Here is a 20,076-nt window from a genome sequence, read left to right on the forward strand (position 1 = left end):
CACTTTGGTATAGAAGGCTCATTTTTGCACCAGTTGTTCTTTGGGTGCTCCTGAGTAGATTTCCGTCGGTAGACATCGGGAGCCCCCCCTGTGGTAGCAGGGGGAGGGGGGGCAAGTTTACTTCTGCCGCGCTTCACTTTAAGGCCCATATCTTCAAAACTATGGGTATTAGGGCAAGTGTGGTGTCATTTTCGGATAATTAAAGGATGGCGAATTCATTTCTAGAACAAACTTTTTGCCTTTTCATACAAAAAAATAGAAATATTGAGTAAAATTCACAAAAACCAAAAAGTATTTTTTTAAATAAACGTCGTTTACTTTTAAACCATTGGAGATAATCTAATAAAAAAAATATGTCCTGAAAGCTACATTTATCAGNTCAATAATAAAATGTATTTAAACTATTTTCAACCTTATGACTTACACATAGAGTTCAAAATTAATTGAAGAAAAAATACAAATCATGGTAGCATGATGTGCCAGAAACTCTAAATAAATTCTAAAATAATAATCTTTACTTGCTTATGAACCAAATGGTATGAATTCTTGGATAAAATAAATATATTTTTCCGACGCGCATCAAAATTCGCCCGCTGTGTCCTGAAGAAAAAATTTTTTTCACCTACTTTTTCCGAAAAAAGTGCCATACAATGGTATATATTTATAATTCTGATAAATGTAGCTTTCAGGACATATTTTTTTTATTAGATTATCTCCAATGGTTTAAAAGTAAACGACGTTTATTTAAAAAAATACTTTTTGGTTTTTGTGAATTTTACTCAATATTTCTATTTTTTTGTATGAAAAGTCAAAAAGTTTGTTCTAGAAATGAATTCGCCATCCTTTAATTATCCGAAAATGACACCACACTTGCCCTAATACCCATAGTTTTGAAGATATGGGCCTTAAAGTGAAGCGCGGCAGAAGGAAACTTGCCCCCCCTCCCCCTGCTACCACAGGGGGGGCTCCCGATGTCTACCGACGGAAATCTACTCAGGAGCACCCAAAGAACAACTGGTGCAAAAATGAGCCTTCTATACCAAAGTGGAGGGGTTCTTGCACTAAATTCCCTACTATATTATGAGTCTGATGATGATGAGGTAATCAATCCAGATGCAGTCAATTTAAGGTTTATTATCATAGGTCAATAGAGCGCCTATTGTTAGTTAGTACATTTTATTCTTTTTAAATATTGATTCTACATCCCAACTATAATATTATAAATGCGAAAGTAACTCTGTCTGTCTGTCTGTCTGTTATGCTTTCCCGCTTAAACCTCGCAACCGATTTTGATGAAATTTGGCATAGAGATAGTTTGAGTCCCGGGAAAGAACATAGGATAGTTTTTATCCCGGTTTTTGAAACAGGGACGCGCGCGATAAAGTTTTTCTCTGACAGACAAAATTCCACGCGGGCGAAGCCGCGGTCGGAAAGCTAGTTTGAAATAAAATCAACACTAATAAAACCTCGTTTTAATGAAATAATACCTAAATAATACCGGGTCACTTTATTGTATTAATTAGTTGTTATAACAAAATCGTTATTATTATTTTTACATGTCTGTACATTTGTAACTATTCGATCATTGAATATTTTATGCGACTTGTAACTCTTAAGCGTTACACAAGCACGCGTTAACACAATCGAATACATCGATCTATATCGTTTTTGTAGCACGCCAACTGAACATTATTCGAAGGGCAGGGATCACATCGATGTCATTTGTCGATGTTTTGTTAAACATATCGGTTCTATGTCAGTGATAGCTACCGACTTGCGTTAATCTATCTTATTTCTACGGTCTCTTGATTTTTTTAATGAATTTCGTCTACGATTTTTTTTAATTTTTATTTCATGCTCTTTATGCACGTATTTTCATTATAGCGGCTGAACAAATTTTCCAGAGCACTGCTAAGACTAGACCAAAATCGATTTATGATTCATCATTCTCAAGCACTCTTTTTCCAATCCGGGTATAACCTGTCAAATACATGTTAATTTGTAAAGAATGAATGAAAAAAAAGAGGTGACCAGAATATACAGAAAGTGTAGGCCTAGTTTAATAAAAGGTACGATACAAAGTACTATTTCGGCGCGTACGCAGGATATTTCGCAAGCAAATACCGCTGCGCTAGTGAATGGATGGCGATCTGTTGAGATAACCAATTAGCTGGTCCACCTAATTACAAATTGGTAGGTCACCATTAGGGGAAATTAATAGTTAGATTGAATTTTGTCGCAGTTGGGTGGACACCACCCATAAGGTGGACAGATGACCTCATAAAGGTTGTGGGAAAGCGCTGGATGCCGGCCGATGCTAACCGACAATTCTGGAAATCATTGGGGGACGCCTATGTTCAGCAGAGAACGTCCCATGGCTGAAACGATGATGATGATGTCGCAATATTTGTATAGTTCTGTTTTCAAATAATCCTTCTATCGGTTGTCTGGTATTCCTTGTTAGTGTCTTTCTTAAGTTTGATTCGGGATAGCGTCGAATAAAATATCTAGGGATTATTATGTAAAAAGACCTGTTAAATGTAACGGCAGTTAATTTCACGACGAGCTGTACTAAAATAGAAGAAACTTGATCGGCGATGGCAAAATGTGGTTATATTTCTAGTTATACTCATACATTTATTAATATTCGATTATCTTTTCATAGTTCCTCGTTTCTAGCGTGAATAAACCAGACTGGAATAAGCTTTAGCTAGAAGATAATTGGAAACTGATAGAAAAAATCGATTAACCGTTTTATCGATATTTAAATTTCAAATTACAGCATTAATCCAAGCCTATGCCTATATCGATTGAAAATTGCTATTGAACTAAACGGAAATTCCTTTGAGAGTTTTCATTACTTTCCATTGAGTGCGGTGTTATCATAACTCCAGCTTATAGTTTATCAAACAGCAATTATGTTAATGATTTGTTTATTGAAGACTGATATAAGGGCCGTAGCTCACGTACTTTTGACGTCTGTTGTGGAGGAGCATCACTTGATGCCATCGATGAGTTTATTTTAAGCTACTCAGGAATCTATGTTACTCAAGAGATAATGTAGCATTCTAATGTTGAAAGACTTTTTGAAATCGGTCCTGTAGTTGTAGAGTTTACTCGTTACAAACATACATAAATACAAATATTAATCAGAGATTGATTGATACAGAAATAAGTTCATAGAGATATTGCCCATTTGTTGACAGAGCTATCGCATTTGGGTTTAGGCGCATAATGTCAAAAGCGCTAGCGTAGAGTTCCGCTCACAATCATTACTATGAGGTCTCACAGTGTGTGTGGAAACAGGGTGACACACAAACCAATCACAGAGCTCTATTCAACGCTGTGCGTTCGATTTGCTGCTTCACATAAGCAAGCATCATTTGTGAATGCGGACGTAAGGTCCTGTCACTTGCCAAATGGTGCCAACTGTTGAGCACAAAAAAAAAAACCAACAGAATTGAGAACCTCCTCCTTGTTGAAGTTGGTTAAAAAACGACAGCCCTCATTGACCAGTGGTGTCAACTACCTCACTAATCACCTACTAAACATAGCTCGTCTCTGAGGGTCTTTAGACCTATAATCTTTATCTGCTTTGACAGTTATTCTGAACCGTCAAGTCGTGTGACTGCTTGTGAATGTGTAGTTTTTATTTTATTAAACTTTTTACTGATAGTGTCATATATTGAACTTTATTGCGATGATATAGGGTTTTAAATATATTTTTCAAGACCAGTCAAAGGGTAAATCAACTTCTAAGAAACATTTGAAGGTATGTAACTGTATTCATATGAGTTTTCAGAATTGTCCTTGTCATGTTAAGGTTATAAGTTAATTTTAGTGTAATGTAGAGCTTTATGGATGGCTTAATTGCCCATGACTTTTAATTAATATGTAGTAGTTTTTTTAATGTCTCTGTTTCTATTTATCATCGTCGTATGATAAGAATCGAGTCGTATACACATAGTAGCTGTTTTTGTGTCGTGGCTCCTACTTTTACAATAGAGTTTTCATTGGTCGCGAAAATTTTGCTATAAATAATTACAACCGTTGTGCTATTCTAACGTATACATATAAGGCTATATTTCATCGGGACACCATGGCGGCGCAACCAGTCGCCGCTACCAACAAAATGTATACAGCTTTGCGCAACCAAACGGACACCAGGTGAGAACTCTCTATAGAGCTGTATATACATTTTGTTTGGTAGCGGCGACGGGTTGCGCCGCTATGGTGTCCCGGTTAAATATAGCCCTTATAACTCAAGGAATAGGAGGAATACTTCTTTAGTGGCAGGTAGATTCCTTCTGTCTGCTCTGTACCTGATTGTGAGAAAAACGACATGACCGAGAAAATGACTATTCCCACCTCTCGTTCCCACCACTGCAACTCCTGTGTAGCCAGGATCTACAGCTTGACCGCCATAAAAACCCAACCAATGAAGATCAAGTTTGTCCCGGGGGAAAGTTAAACTGTCATTGGACCCGCAACGAAATTAATCAGAAATACATAGGAGGAGTTCGAAATTATTATTCGACTTCCCTCCATTGCAAAGCGGATGACAGGTGACAAACAAAGGTTTAAAACCTTTAAGAAAAGATTATGCACATGACCGAGAAGGAAGTGAATGAATCAATGATGGTTGAATGGATGAGGAAGTCGTCCTGCGACCCGATGACCCGAGTATCATCATGTAATCATCGTCCTATGATAAATATATACTTAGTAAGGAAATTAATCATGGTCTATTCAAATAAGATATCTATTGAAAAGTGACGTCACGGCTGGGAAAGATATAAAGTGTACTACAAAGTAGACTGGAGTTCAGATCCAAAGTGCTTAGATAAAGTAACCGAAATCGCTTCACGGATAGGGTTACCAGGTGTCCGGCTTTTTAAGGACTTGTCCGGCCAAAAATTCTCTTGTCCGGCTTTTGTTAAGCTTTTGTGGCTGCCGCGCCTAGTCAAAAGCACACATGCGCGTATTTGGGCCACCGATTCGAAGATCATAATTGATAGTACTCACCTATGACTCCTATTTCTCCTATGAGCTATGATACTAAATTGCACCCCCCCTCCCCCCGTGACATGGCAAAAAAAGGCGGTCAAATGTCCGGTCAAATTAATCACCGAGTCCGGCTGTTGCGAACTATAAAATGTGCTCTTCGTTTGTATACCAAAATTGATAGGGATTTTGGAACCTGTACATGTAATGTTATTGCCTGTACATTTGTACTACATTTTTATCTAGCACTAGCTGACCCGGCGAACTTCGTAACGCCTTAGCGTAGAGATTTTCTTAATATTTTTTTCCGTAAGAACCATCCTTGGACTTCCACAAACATTTAAAAAAAAGAATTATCGAAATCGGTTCAGCCGTTCACACGTGATGCCGTGACAACGCGAAACGGGTTTCATTTTTATATACAGGGTGGAAACGTTAAGTGATCTCACTCGATTATTTCTAAACTATACAAGATATTGGAAAATTGGTAACTGATCCTGAAAGTGCTTCATGAGCTCTTTCAAACGGTACCAATAATAGGGTACAGAATAAACTGGATCTATCTGAAAATTCAATGTTTCCAGCTTCCGTACTAAATGTATGCCAGCCACACAATATTAGAAGTGTAATTTTTTTTATTTAACAATAAACTCTTAAAAAAAACTCGTAAATTGTATTCTTATTTAAAATTATTCATGGAAAACATTGGTTTTAGGCTTTACTTGCTATAATATTGTCAAGAGATGAGTGTCATGACTGTGGTAGTACTAAATGTATGGAAGAAAGAAACATTGAATTTTTGGATAGATACAGTTTATTCTGTAACCTATTATTGATACCATTGGATAGAGCTTGTGAAGCACTTTTAGAATCAGTAATCAGTTTTACGATATCATGTGCAGTTTTTAAAATAATGTGACTTTACCAAATGTATGGAAACTGGAAACATTGAATTTTCGGATAGATCCAGTTTATTATGTAACCTATTATTAGTACCGTTGGATAGAGCTCATGAAGCACTTTCAGGATCAGTAACTAGTTTTTTGATATCTTGTATAGTTTAGAAATAATCGAGTGAGATCACTTATCGTTTCCACCCTGTATATAGATTTAACAATTGCCATTTACAACAATAGATGCAGTTGTTATTGTTGTACACAAATCCGCCAGGGACATAGTAATTGACCCTTATTTACTATGTTATGTACTTCCCTACTCATCGCTATCATTATTAGTAGTGCTAATTGTAGGGTAAATATACTAGGAAATGGATCCAAACTATGTGTTATTTGCGAAAGTACCTTTGTGTGTCTTTGCGATGCGATACAGGAAGGTTTGCATTTATTATATTAGCATAGATTGCTAATATACGGGGTGGAAACGATAAGTGATCTCACTTGATTGTTTTTAAACTATACAAGATATAAAAACACTGGTTACTTATCCTGAAAGTGCTTCACGAGCTCTATCAAACTGTTGATGCTGTGACGTCATTTACCTTTAATCTATATCGTATAAATTCACGTTAATAAACAGACTAATAACAGAGACTAACAACAACTCTTGTCTCATTATTACGGTCTCCCAAAATGGCAAAGGTATCAATAAATAGCTTACAGAATAAACTGGATCTATTCGAAAATTTAATGTTTCCAGCTTCCATCACATTTAGTACAACTCGACTTTAGAATTGTAGTAGTTACGCCCTGTATAGTCCATATGCAGCCATTAAGCAGCCACACAAACAGTGCCATGGCAAATATGAGCTAGTCAAAATAATCAAAAAGGCAAACACATCGTCATGATCATGGCCGCCTTTTGGCCAGTGTCAACTCAATCTCGGTGTTTGAGGGCACATCATATCAGGCATAGAGCAGAAAGAACAGCCAGCAAATATTTATGAACAGAGGACGTGAAGACATTAGTGAATTAGGATCTACTTTTTGAGCGGAGTAAAGAGTATTTGGAATTACATATCCATCATTTTGTTTCTAAATAACCTGCTTCAGACGCAATTACATAAGGTGTAAAAATAAAAAAACTGATTTAAATATTTCATATAGTACACATTCAATATGACACGTCATTCGAAAATTGTCCATCTAAACAAGAAATACTAAAGCACAGCTTCGCCTCAACGACTCTAGCTGTAGCCTTCGAGCCTTCAAAGCTCAACTTTGTTAATTTATTTGCTTTAATTGGTACACGGTGTACCGGCTGATGTAACTGGCCTACTCCAAAGCCATCCAAACAGCCTATGCCCTTGACAGTAAGCCAGCCCACATCGGAGGTTGCGAAAGTGCTAATGAACTTGACACGCACTTTACGAGCATAGACCATCATTAAATCCTTCGAGACTAAAATATATTTACGTTAAACTTGAGCACGTTGTACTGGCTGCTGTAGCCGGCCTACGCCCATACGGGACTATACCCACCTCACGTTCCCACCGCTGCAACTCCTGTGTAGCCAGGATCTACAGCTTGACCGCCAATAAAAACCCAACCAGTGAAGGTCAAGTTTGTACCGGGGAAAGTTAAACTGTCATTGGACCCGCAACGAAATTAATCACAACATAGGAGTTCGAAGTTAAGGTTCGACTTCCCTACTTTGCAAAGTGGATGACAGGTGACAAAGGTTTAGTAACCTTTAAGCCTTCGCCCTTGATAGTAAGGCAGTCTACATCGGAGGTTGCGAAAGTGCTAATAAATTTGACACGCTGTTTACGAGCTTAGACCATAATTAAATCCTTCGAGACTAAACTCTATTTACGTTAAACTAGAGCACGTTGTACTGGCTGATGTAGCCGGCCTACGCCTTTACGGGTCTATACCCACCTCTCGTTCCCACCGCTGCAACTCCTGTGTAGCCAGGATCTACAGCTTGACCGCCAATAAAAACCCAACCAGTGAAGGTCAAGTTTGTCCCGGGGAAAGTTAAACTGTCATTGGACCCGCAACGAAATTAATCAGAACATAGGAGGAGTTCGAAGTTAAGGTTCGACTTAGTACCTCCATTGCAAAACTTGCAAAGCGGATGACAGGTGACAAAGGTTTAGTTAACCTTTAAGCCTACGCCCTTGACAGTAAGGCAGTCCACATCGGAGGTTGCGAAAGTGCTAATGAACTTGAAACGCGGTTTTATGGGTTTAGGTCGTTATTAATTATTCGCGAATTTATTAGGTACAGTCGCGAGAGATATTTTATACATTCTGAGGCCCTTTTTAGGACACATTATTGTCCTGCCAATCTTACTTATATGCGAAAATTTTTGAGGATGTATGTTGGTTCTTTCCCGTAACAATTACTGCACGGATTTGGATGAAACTTTACAGTATTATTGTTATTTATTCTGTGCTATAATTTATAACGATTACGATTATTACTGATTATGGGAACAGGAACTTTTCAACTATTAGACATAGTTATGGTGAATTTGATCGCATCAGATTCATCATCACATTTCAACATTATGTATCATTGAACCAGATGAACCACTATTTTTATTTATTAATTACCCAGGACATTATTAGTAATAAATAAAAATATCCTTACAATAAAATTGTGATCGCAACTGTACAGTGTACATAACTGTAGTGCCATAAAGCCATGGACGACATAATATTATGGAGTATGTTGTTTGAGCAATTCGTGGTCGAGGCGAGGACGGTGATTCCCACGGACAAGCGTTTAACCACTTGTAGTGTTTTAATATTATGTTAGTTTGCCAAACTAATTTAATTTTAAAAAGTATGATGGTAGTACCTGGGTATGTTGACATCAAGTAGTATTTAAGCACCTATTTATGTTAATCGTGTATTCTGTACTTCTGCCGCTGATGGACGTCTTGGGTAAAACTGTAAGTCCACAGTGAATTATATATAAATAAATAAAATCAAAAACCAACTTTGCCAAGTTAGAAACCTTTCAGAATTATTGGGGAATTTTGACAAAATATCTATTCAAACTGTTTTACCAAAAATAGATCTAATCGTCCTTATTTAGGCAGAAACATTAATTTAATTAGCATAAATCATCTACACTAATATTATAAAGAGGTAAAGTTTGTGTGTTTGTATATTTGTTCAATTGTAAGGGGTAATTTCGGGATCTACTGAACCGATTTTAAAAATTCTTTCACCAATAGAAAGCCACATTATTGCTGAGTGTCATAGGTTATATAAAATTCGACGCGGGCGAAGCCGCGGGCGGAAAGCTAGTTGGCTATAAATAGATACATCATTGAACATAGATTTATAGTACAAGATGCCCTTAAAGAGATATCGCGGATCTTCTCAAGGCAGCCAAATTCATGAGCTCAATAAGAATATTTAATTTGGTTGGTTTATTATTCTCGAATCAATTTACATCGGACTCTTAACATCAGGTGCGATTGCGGTCAAAATGTTGCTTTGTACAGTCAGCGTCAAATAGTTCTTGACACCCAAAGTGGCCAAAAAGTTTATATTTCCAATGAGGGTTTTCGCGAATGAAAAATCCGCCAGATGGCAATACGTAGACGTGAGGTCCAAATGCTGCATGATTGGTTATTTTTGACATGACATTGACAGATATGTCAAAATCCACCAATCACGCAGCAGTCAGACCCCACATCAACGTCCCGCCATCTAGCGGATCTTTCATTCGCGAAAACCCTAATTGTAACAAAAACGTGTTGCGAACTTATTTGGATACTTTGGGTGTCACGAACTATTTGACGCTGACTGTACTGCATAAAAAATGCATAGAAATTAAGTAAGTTTGTTACATTTTCGCGCATAGACATCTTAATCAATTTGCTGGATTTTTAAAGAAAAATGATATAAAAATAACATTACAGTTTGACATTTACTTACCCACGACTTCGACCCACGCCCTAAATATTTGTTTTAAAAATTTCCTTTTTATTGTTTAAGGAAGTTTCTTTACCTAAAAATAACCTAAAATTATGTCATTGGGGATTATCAGTATACAAATAATGTGAAGACCATCCTTCTATGGTGTTTTGAAACAAACAAACAAGTTTTTTGGAAATCCATTAAAAGCTATCTCAAATGCAAAATCTTTTTGTTAAATATTTCCTTATGCATTTTCCTTTGAAAATTAAGTTTGAGGATATTGTTAGTCCAAGATGGTGTTTTCAAACTACCTTTTTCTTACCATTTAATTTAGGTTTCTTTTTTTTCTTGGCCATTTTTAAACATAATACCTATTTTACAAGTTCTTTGGTTTGTTTTCAAAAGCAATGATTAATTTAATAAGACCATCTATGATATTTGATTTTCAATTACGATTTCTTATTTAAAGAAGGGTCATATCGCAATAGGTACCAAAGTAAAGGTAGTAGTGGCCAAAAGTTGGCAATTGTAACAAAGACATTTTGCCAACTTTTTGGCCAATTTGGGTGTCACCAACTATTTGATGCTGACTGTACCTAATTGCCCAAAAACTATTTAGACGACTTATCACTTATTTAAATAGTTCTCGTAATCAGTCCGTTAAAAATAAGAGTTCAATGTAACCTACTGATCCGATTGTGTATTGTCTTCCGAATAAAGGCCTATCGCTATCAAAACTGGACAAAAGCCAGTTCCTCGCAAGAATGCAAGACTGTCCTTGCGAACACAATGCTGCCTTGTCGATTATTCACGCCGGCATTTAGTTTGCCCTGCGACAGTGGTGGCCAACCTTTTCTTGACCAGCTAGTCCAGAATTCGCGCCATTATGTATATCGTCTTATTACGGCATTTTATCGGTATTACCAGGCCTGGCTCACTCCGCGCGGTACATCCGATAATTACCTACAGCGAAGCGCCCCGCCGGCGGGTATTATATCAGTCGAGTGTCACGCGCGCACTCGTCAGGACGCTGGCGTGCGTTGTAGTATGATTATAATTCTATGATCGAAGTATTATTTAAAAATGGACATAAAGAGAAAGAAATATTGTGCGGCGTTCGGGTGTTTAAATTCGAAAAGTAATCTACCGGATTTATCTTTTTTTTTCGCTTCCCAAAGATGCTGAAAGGTATGTTGGCCATGTAGGTAATCAATAATTCTTAGGATAGTATAGGAACCTAACCTACTATGAAGGTTTTCCATAATGAATGCATACTTACCTACATACGTACCTCATTACAAATAAGTAGATTAATTATTTTTTCACTAGACAGCAACCCTAACAGCGTAAGAAGAGTTCAGAGGCACGCGATAGAAAGAGACAAAACTTGTAGGTGAATAAAATTGTAGGTACGTAGTGCTGTGCGAGCTGAATTCCACTGTATCGCGTCGTAGCAAGACTCGCATTTATTTAAATCGTCTTGCGGAGTAATCCTTCTGTACCTGTACTATTACTTATTCTGTGGTATTACACAATAAGTCAATTCATTTGTCGTCTAAAATCGACAAGATATCGTGACGCACTGATGCGCATCCTAGGACTGTTTCTGGCCGGAGGCGACTGTTTCTAACAGGGTTCCACGAGTCTGTTAGTTTTAAACGTACTCTCGCCACTTTCAAGACTATTCTCACCTCTCGTTCTGCAACTCCTGTGCAGTCAGGATCTATAGCTTGACCGCCAAATAAGAACCCAGTGACGGTCAAGTTTGTCCCCGGGTAAAGTTAAACTGTTATTGGTTCCGCAATAAATTTAATCAGAATTTTTATTTTTATTTTCTTTATTGGGAAAACATACAGCTTAGAATATAACACAGGTAGCATACAAAAAATAAAAAATTGCAATGAATTTTGAGTCTGGTAATCCACAGACCACTGGTTGGGAACCACTGAGGTTAAGAGGTCAAGTTGCTCATGAGTTCGGCGTTTGTGTTATTTTTAGAGGGTTCTTTGACTTTCTAGAAGATACGTGCTCGTGCATAATACTCATAATATCTTACAAGCGTAGGATGACCGATAGTCACGCTTTTGTATAACCGAATACCCGATAGTCTAAGTATTTTACAATCACCTTTACGAATATTTTCGGATAAAGCATTTGCTCAGGTATAATTAAATCTAATAATTACTCTTAATCTTTTTACACTAGCGAGTTTCCTGCGATTTCACGGCTATAGTGAAGGAAAATCATCTGTACATCGCGATTCAGAAATAAAAATTGACAAACGCCATCTATTGATCAAAGATCTAACCACAAAATGCTCCATGTCTAAATGGATTCTAAGCCTCCATATTCAAGGTCCAGTTTTCCTTGCCCCCAGGTGTTCCACCTCCGAGACATTCGCTGGGAGCGGCCGCGGTTCATCTCGAAGACGTTCCTCGCGTTCGTCACCTTCAACGTGATCAGCTACTCGCTGCTGGCCGCTGAGGTGCTGACCACCAACTTCGCCGACACCTCTGCTGAGAAGAAGGTGAGCTTGATACGTCTGCTTTTACAGAGAAGAAGGTAGGATTGATCCGTCTACTCATGCTTCGAAGGTAAGTTTGATACGTCTGCTTCTGGGAAGAACGCAAGCCATTTGAAATTCGCTGGGAGCGGCCGCGGTTCATCTCGAAGACGTTCCTCGCGTTCGTCACCTTCAACTTGATCAGCTACTCGCTGCTGGCCGCTGAGGTGCTGACCACCAACTTCGCCGACACCTCTGCTGAGAAGAAGGTGAGCTTGATAAGTCTGCTTACAGAGAAGACGGAAGAATTGATGCGTCTACTTCTGCTGGGAACACGCAAGCCACCTTCTGACATACTCTGTGAAAGGTATCTTTATAGCCAACGAGCTGCTGTCATAGTCACATACGAGGTGCTGACCACTAACTTCGCTGAGAAGAAGCTGAGCTTATTAATACGTCTACGAAGAAGAAGACGTATCAAACCTACCTCCTCTGTAAAAGAGAAGAAGGTAGGTTTGATACGTCTTCTTCTATTGAGAAGAAGGTATAATTGATACGTCTACTTCTGCTGGGAAGACGGAAGCCACCTTCTGGTATAAGCTGGGAGCGGCCGCGGTTCATCTCGAAGACCACCAACTTCGCCGACACCTCTGCTGAAAAGAAGGTAGGTAAGCATCACTTATTCCTCTTGCTCCTAGGTGTTCCTGTTCTACTGGAAAGAAGGTAAGCCTTCGCCACATAAGCCTCATGCCCACTTGAGAAGCCTCAGTTTGCTTCAAGAAGCTCTGTCTGTGGCTCCTTTAAGCGCGCGCAAAAACCTACAAAAACTGGCTCAGATTACGGTGACAATGATCATCCATTAAATTATAGGAAGAAGATAGAAGATAAGAAAATGTCTCCAGGTTCTTTGGAAGAGATATTCCTGGCCATAGGACTGGGTTTTTAATCCATCTAGGAACGTTAATGTGTGTAGAAAGAAATATATTTGTGTAGAAATCATAATAGAGTTCACATAAGCGTACCTTCTTAACCCTTCTAAATTATGCCATAATGTTTAAATATGCCATGCCATATTATGTTTGTTTAATCAAGTAGTTATTGTGGACCTAAACGATCATTTTAATTGCGACAACAATGCCCCATCGGCAGCATAGAAGCGATAAACGCTGTTTGTATTCCTATCACGGGCTTTGAAAGTATATATTTGCTGTGTAACGGCAGTAATATGAATTCTTGTGCAGCCAGTCACAGCATAATTGATGAGTACTGTTGATGAATCTTGGTACATGCGAGTATTTGTACAACTTGCGACAATGAATGTATAAATTGTAGACCGTTTTGTTCATTCTTCCTGTTGAATAAAGAATCGCTCCCGCTTTTCCCGTGGATGTCGTAAAATTCGACTAAAGGACGTAGCACACTAATCAACCCGGGAAGGGATCGTAACCGTATCAACTCGAGGCGGTGAGTATTCTTTGTATGAAACTTATGCTCACCGTAACGTAAACGCCTCGCCTCGCGGTTGACGGCGCGCGAAAAGCGATGACAGCTCGCGAAAGGTGTTGATACATTTCCGAGTTGATAAGTCTGCTATGACCTTTAGGGACAAATATGTGAACATCATACCTTTCCAAGCATGGGGAGCGTAGGAAGAAGAAGAAACAAGAAATACAAAACTCAACAATGCTATGTGTAGACGCTACATTTATAAAAATACTAAAATATTTTCCATCGTGTGTCATGTTGTCTATTGTTGTGCATGGAAATTTGCCTATTTAGTATTTAATTATTTAAATGTAATCGTTTTATTAGTTTAATGCAGATTACCTACTTGAAACGAAATGGTTGGTAAATTGCACCGCGTTTACATAAATGTGACATACCTACATCTACCAGTGTTTAATCAAAGGCTGTAAATAATAATGAGATGTTATTGATTTGAATGACAAATCCGTACCAAGCAAATATTATGCATTTTGAGAGCAGTTCTCGTACTACGTCAGATCAGAATCCGTCAAAATACGGAACAAGAAAACTGACTAGAGAAATCGAATGACGGACAGGTCCTCCTTGCTGCCAACCGCCCGAAGCAGCCACAATCGCTCGAGCAGTTGTGAATATCATTGCAAGAGCAGTCAGTGTATAATAATCACAGGCTAACTAAATAAATGGTATTATATGAACTGTACCTATAAATAAATAAATAAACGCTCGAGCTGTTCGTGCATGGCGGGCTGTAGCTGTAGGATCAATAGGGTGCAAAGTTTTTTGATTCTCTGTAGCCTTGGCGTTATCAAATCAATCAGTGCTTTTCTTTAACAACAATTTCAAAGATAGGTACCTAAGATAGTAGTAGTATAGTAGTAGACGTTATTGATCTCATGACGTCATTGGTCATGTTAGAACGACACGCAGAGTCCCATACAAGTTACTATGAGCGGGTGATATTTGACGTCACGTTCACGTATTTCCTACAAAGTTCCAGTCAGATTTCAATACTTGTTTTTCAGAAATTCTATGATTTAACTAAAGTGTTTAAAAATAATTTATTAACTTTTAAAATCGATGCTTTATTCCCACATGAAGCAATTTGATTTTTTCAGTTACAAAAAAAAGTTTAGCCATTATGCGTTTATCGTTACAGAGCTTCTACCAGCACGTGTTCAACGGTTTCTACGCGGTGCTGCTCTTCGTGGTGGTCATCTTCTTCCTCATCTACGGGGTCGAGGTCTACTTCAAGGTCAGTGCTGCAATATTTTATGTTCACATTTTACTTACACATTCTTTTTATTACCATCAAAAAGTAATATCTATACTTTACTAATATTATAAAGCTGAAGAATTTGTTTGTTTGTTTACTTGAACGCGCTAATCTCCGGAATTGCTGGTCCGATTTAAAAAATTCTTTCAGTGTTAGATAGCCCATTTATCGAGGAAGGCTACATAGCCTTCCTATAGGCTATACAACATCACGCTACGATCAATAGGAGCAGAGCAATAATGAAAAATGTTGCGAAAACGGGTTTTCACGCGTACAAAGTCGCGGGAACAGCTAGTATCAATATAATCAATTAATAAAGTTTGGATGTAAGCCAATCTGTAGTAAGGGCATCTTCAAAAACCAGGGCTTGCAAATAAGTGTCGACCGGCAGCGTTGGCCAAGTAAGTTCCTCCAAAACTTCCTACCTGTAGCGGGCCAGTCACCCAAAAACTCCCCCAGGTCCATCTTTCTTCAGTCAATCTGGATATTTCAAACAAGTTTTGTGAACAGCGAGTCTAAGTTATTTGAAATAAATAAATTCAAAGCGAAAAAAATACCACCTAAATTATAGTAATTATATTTTAATAATATTATTCACCCAGATTGGCTGTTAATCATATAAAATACGGATATTCCTGTATCCTTTTCAGTCAAACTAAAGTTTTTACTAAATTACTATTATTTCTATTAATAATCGTAGAATTACTTTGCCTTATTTCTACGTAATTTTATTTTCAATACGAAATACCAATAACAACAGCAAGGCCAAGTGTTTTCAGCCACGTCTTAGAGTCCCCGCGGACTACAGACTTAGTCGGCCGATAGTTTAGTCGGCTTACGGGACTATTCCCACCTCTCGTTCCCACAATCCCTCCGTTGTAACTCCTGTGTAGCCAGAATCTATTTGACCGCCAACTTGACAACCAATTAGGGCTATATTTCACCGGGACATCATGGCGGCGCAACCAGTCGCCGCTACCAACAAAATGTATGCAGCTTTGCGCAATGGTGTCCCGGTGGAATATAGCCCTTAAGGTCAAGTTTGTTCCGGGGGAAAGTTTAACTGTCATTGGCCCAATGGTTTTTGAAGCCACGATAGCCGATCGGTGAAAGGGTCGGACTGCCCGACTCGAGATCCGAGGAACGTGGGTTAGATTCGAATCCCACCACCGCTCGACTATTGTGATGAGTGTGAGCCCACTCGGAACACAAGCATATTTAGCTTACTATGAGGGGTTATAGTCCCGATTAGTAATTTGTATTTATAAAAATCGGTGTAAGGCTTGATATGTCGATTTGTGCACACGCACACTACGATAATGACGCTCGGATTGCTCGGATCAAACTCCCTGCACGCGCTTCCCTCGACCAAAAATTGGTGAGGCGCGTCTTCATTATGAAACGATCTATACCACCATACATGTTTCAACTATCAGCCGACAAAGTCTTCAGTCTGCGGGGTCTCTCAGACAATAGGGCCGCCTTGGATCGTCTCTATATGGTCTAACGCGCCATTGTAGAGCTTAATGGCGTATGTGCGGTCGATTTGTCTTCTGGTTCCATTGATTGTGGCGGTGAACTGATGTACCGACCTTGGGGAAGCGGAAATATATCAGTTCAGACGAAGACACAGTCTGCAAAAAAGATTATGTCACGTTTACACATTGGGTTATGTATTTATAAACACTGTAAAGCGGTTTCGTTACTTTTGGTTGGAAGACGCATTGTGCTTTTTCAATTAGGCCCTGTTTCCACCAAGGCGGATTAGAGCGGAGCGGAAAAGTGTTTTGATTAACCAATCAGTTTTTTATTATTTTCCTCTGCTCCGCACAGCTCCGCTCCGCGCTGTCAAATTCTATAGAAAAATAGTCCGCACGACTCTTCTCCGCTCTGCTCCGCTCCGCCTTGGTGGGGAGATAGGGCCTTATAAGCCTGACACTTAACCGAGACCATGACTGAGGTATGAGAGCAGCACGGGAGGGTGTTTATGTGACGTCAGACGTCAACCAGACTTCAGATGTGCTATAAGGCGCTTTTACACTGCGCGGAAATTAGCCAAGTCAAGTAAAAAAAAACAGGGGATAAAAAAATGAATGAATTTTATCCCCACCCCACTGTTTTATTGACTTGACTTGGCTAATTTCTGCGTAGTGTATATCCGCCAATAGATATGTTCTGTTACATCATAAATGTCACCCCTCTTGCGTCGCTCCCATACCTTAGACCAGCGGTTCCCGAATGGTGGTCCGCGGAACCCTGGGGTTCTGTGGAAAGGCCGCAAGGGTTCCGTAAAAAATATTATCCCACGTTTCGTGACCGACGTTGTTCGCTCGCACCGACTTGTTTACGCACAAGGGAGGGGCATGGCGTGCGGGCGGAGTAGTACGGGGGTTCCGCTAGGAAAAGTATAATCAATTAGGGTTCCTTGGCAAAAAAAATTTGGGAAACCCTGCCTTAGACACTGACTCAGTTATGCGTTAGACCGTATGAGCAAGTGATTTTTCTCAGATTGTTATACAGGTCCTATTTATAAAAGTTTTCGTATTTAAGCACTAGAATCCTTGCATATGGGACACATTTTTTACTGTACAGTAGAACGCCGATTATCCGAATTAATTGGGACCGGGGTCGATTCGGATAATCGAAAATTCGGATAATCGGACATAGACTGGTAATAGGGAAAAACCAACTGTCACACATAGAATACACTTTAATTAGTTTAACAAACAGATATGTTTCCTACTTGGCGTTATTGTAGAACTGCCACAATAACGCTCATTTGAAATATATCCGAATTCCAACAAAAAAATCAAAAATTACTTGGTTTTAATTTTTTATAATACGCTTCGGACCGATTCGGATAATTGGTGATTCGGTTAATCGGCGTTCGGATAATCGGCGTTCTACTGTATTTTGTTTGTTTAGCGGAAAATCCATTACATCCCATGATTTCATTTCCTGCAACATCTAGCAAAAAGTAATTAATATTCTAAGTGCTTAGTTATGTTAGTATTTCAGTTGGTTAGGTCATAAAATAAAATAAGGAATGTTAATTTTATAATACGTCGTTTTAATGACATCGCGATGCATGTGCTTGTTTAAAGTCGTTGTCATTTTATGCAACAATATTTATTAAAAAACCACAACATTATGCAACATAGTAATAGCACAGAATCTATATTAATAATTTCGTCAAGGGGTACGGTAGACTGGATCGAAACCTTATATGAATAACAAAGCATAAAAAAATAACGATTTTGAGTCGACAACATATATCTGCAAAATTCGGATAGTGGAGAATTTCGTTAAATTCCGATGGCATTGACAAACAAACCGCTGTCGCCATCTTTAGTAGTTCACCATCCACTCACTATGCGATCAACGCCAAAAGCTGGGTTGTCATCGATCCATAAATAAATGGAAATCAGTGCGTTTCGCGATTTTTATGATAATAATACTCTTTGTTATGTGTTTTTTCTTTAAACCTGGTATTGGCCGATTCAACCACAAAAAAAGAATATTAGCCATAACCTTATAGTTCCAAAATACTGGACTGTCCTGTCGATGACATTGACAGTGGGGCGCCACCGTCAATACCGGATCGCTGGTTCAGATTTTTGCCATGTTGGAAACCATATAGTTGAACGATGGTAGCGCCCCCCTGTCATTGAGTTTGGCGGGACAGTTCAGCGTGGGTCATCTATATATAGTTCCAAAATACTGAACTGTCCTATGCATGACATTGACAGTGGGGCGCCACCGTCAATACCGGATCGCTGGTTTTGATTTTTGCCATGTTTGAAACCATAGTTGAACGATGGTAGCGCCCCCCTGTCATTGAGTTTGGTGGGACAGTTCAGCGTGGGTCATCTATAAGTTGAAGTTCAAATGTCAATGTCATTTAGTTTCGCACAGTGATAAATTCCAGTGACATGCAATTTTTGCAATGGCAAAATATTTGTAAGAAACTGCAAACAAATGCAAATGTGCAGTCGATGTGTGGAATGCGACAACATTATACATTATACTCGGTAAGCGGCTTAATATTTTTTTTTTATTTAACCCGAAAAATAATAATAAATGACCACATGCATAGCCTGTGTTGAGTTGTTATCAACATAAATACAGAAACAGACACGATTTTTGCCCCGTTTTTTCTGATAACCGAATAGACTCCTTCATGCGCAAGTTCCACTTGAGCTCGGCTGGTTCTTATTATAAATAATTGTGTAATATATTTTTGCAGATAATTTCAATTATTGCGAGTGTTGTGGCTTAGAAACAATTAGGCAGTTAAGAATAAACAAGGCTCGGGCACTATCAAACCTTTTTCCTAAAAAGCAAAAAGCTGCTTCTGCTGCTTCACAAGATTTATTTGATGACTTTCAGGTAAGTTAATAGTGTAGGTCACTGAGTAAAGTAAAAAAAAAATCTAACAGTTTTGGTGTAATTTATATATTTTTAGCTTTGTCAATTGAATAAAATTCAATACAAATATTATTTTTCGTGATTTTTACGGTATTTGAAATTTTCAAGCACTTTTAGTCAAATGAGATGACTTTTAGTGCGAATCTGGAAGTTTAGTACTGAGATCCGAAGATGTATGTGAACATACACTTATGGGCTACAATTTATACTTGGTGATACAATTTATGGGCTACTGAAATGGAATAACATATTTTATAAATAAATAAAATTGTTACGCTCCCATTTTATGCATTGAGCATACTCATTTTCTTTCATCAGAATTGTGGTAAATTGAAAACCGATGATCAAAACAAATTTATACCCTTCCAGTTTTTAATTTACTTTTAAATTATAAGTAAATACTTGTACTTTGTTAAATAAAAACGGTTGTCATAATTAAAGGCACTAATTTAAAATTATACATAGGAAACTGATTCCTAAATTACAAGAACAACGGAAATTGTGTCTTTTTGTTTTTTTATGATAAAAATGCAAATAATACAT

General features: G+C 38.3%; 1 protein-coding gene across 7 annotated transcripts in view; it reads left to right on the plus strand.

Annotated features, from left to right (window-relative positions):
* The window catches only part of LOC114366518 (uncharacterized), a 56,742-nt gene that overhangs the window by 19,245 nt on the left and 17,421 nt on the right, over nt 1-20,076 (plus strand). For all 7 annotated transcript variants that reach the window (XM_028323405.1, XM_028323406.1, XM_028323407.1 and 4 more), the window contains 2 exons: nt 12,219-12,368; nt 14,989-15,084. In XM_028323405.1, coding sequence (XP_028179206.1) covers nt 12,219-12,368; nt 14,989-15,084 — 246 coding nt within the window. The remainder of the gene's footprint in view (nt 1-12,218; nt 12,369-14,988; nt 15,085-20,076) is intronic.

This window comes from Ostrinia furnacalis, unplaced genomic scaffold, assembly GCF_004193835.3.
Source record: "Ostrinia furnacalis isolate ACB-3 unplaced genomic scaffold, ASM419383v2 OfSCF0636, whole genome shotgun sequence".
In the NCBI taxonomy this organism is placed as follows: Eukaryota; Metazoa; Arthropoda; class Insecta; order Lepidoptera; family Crambidae; genus Ostrinia; species Ostrinia furnacalis.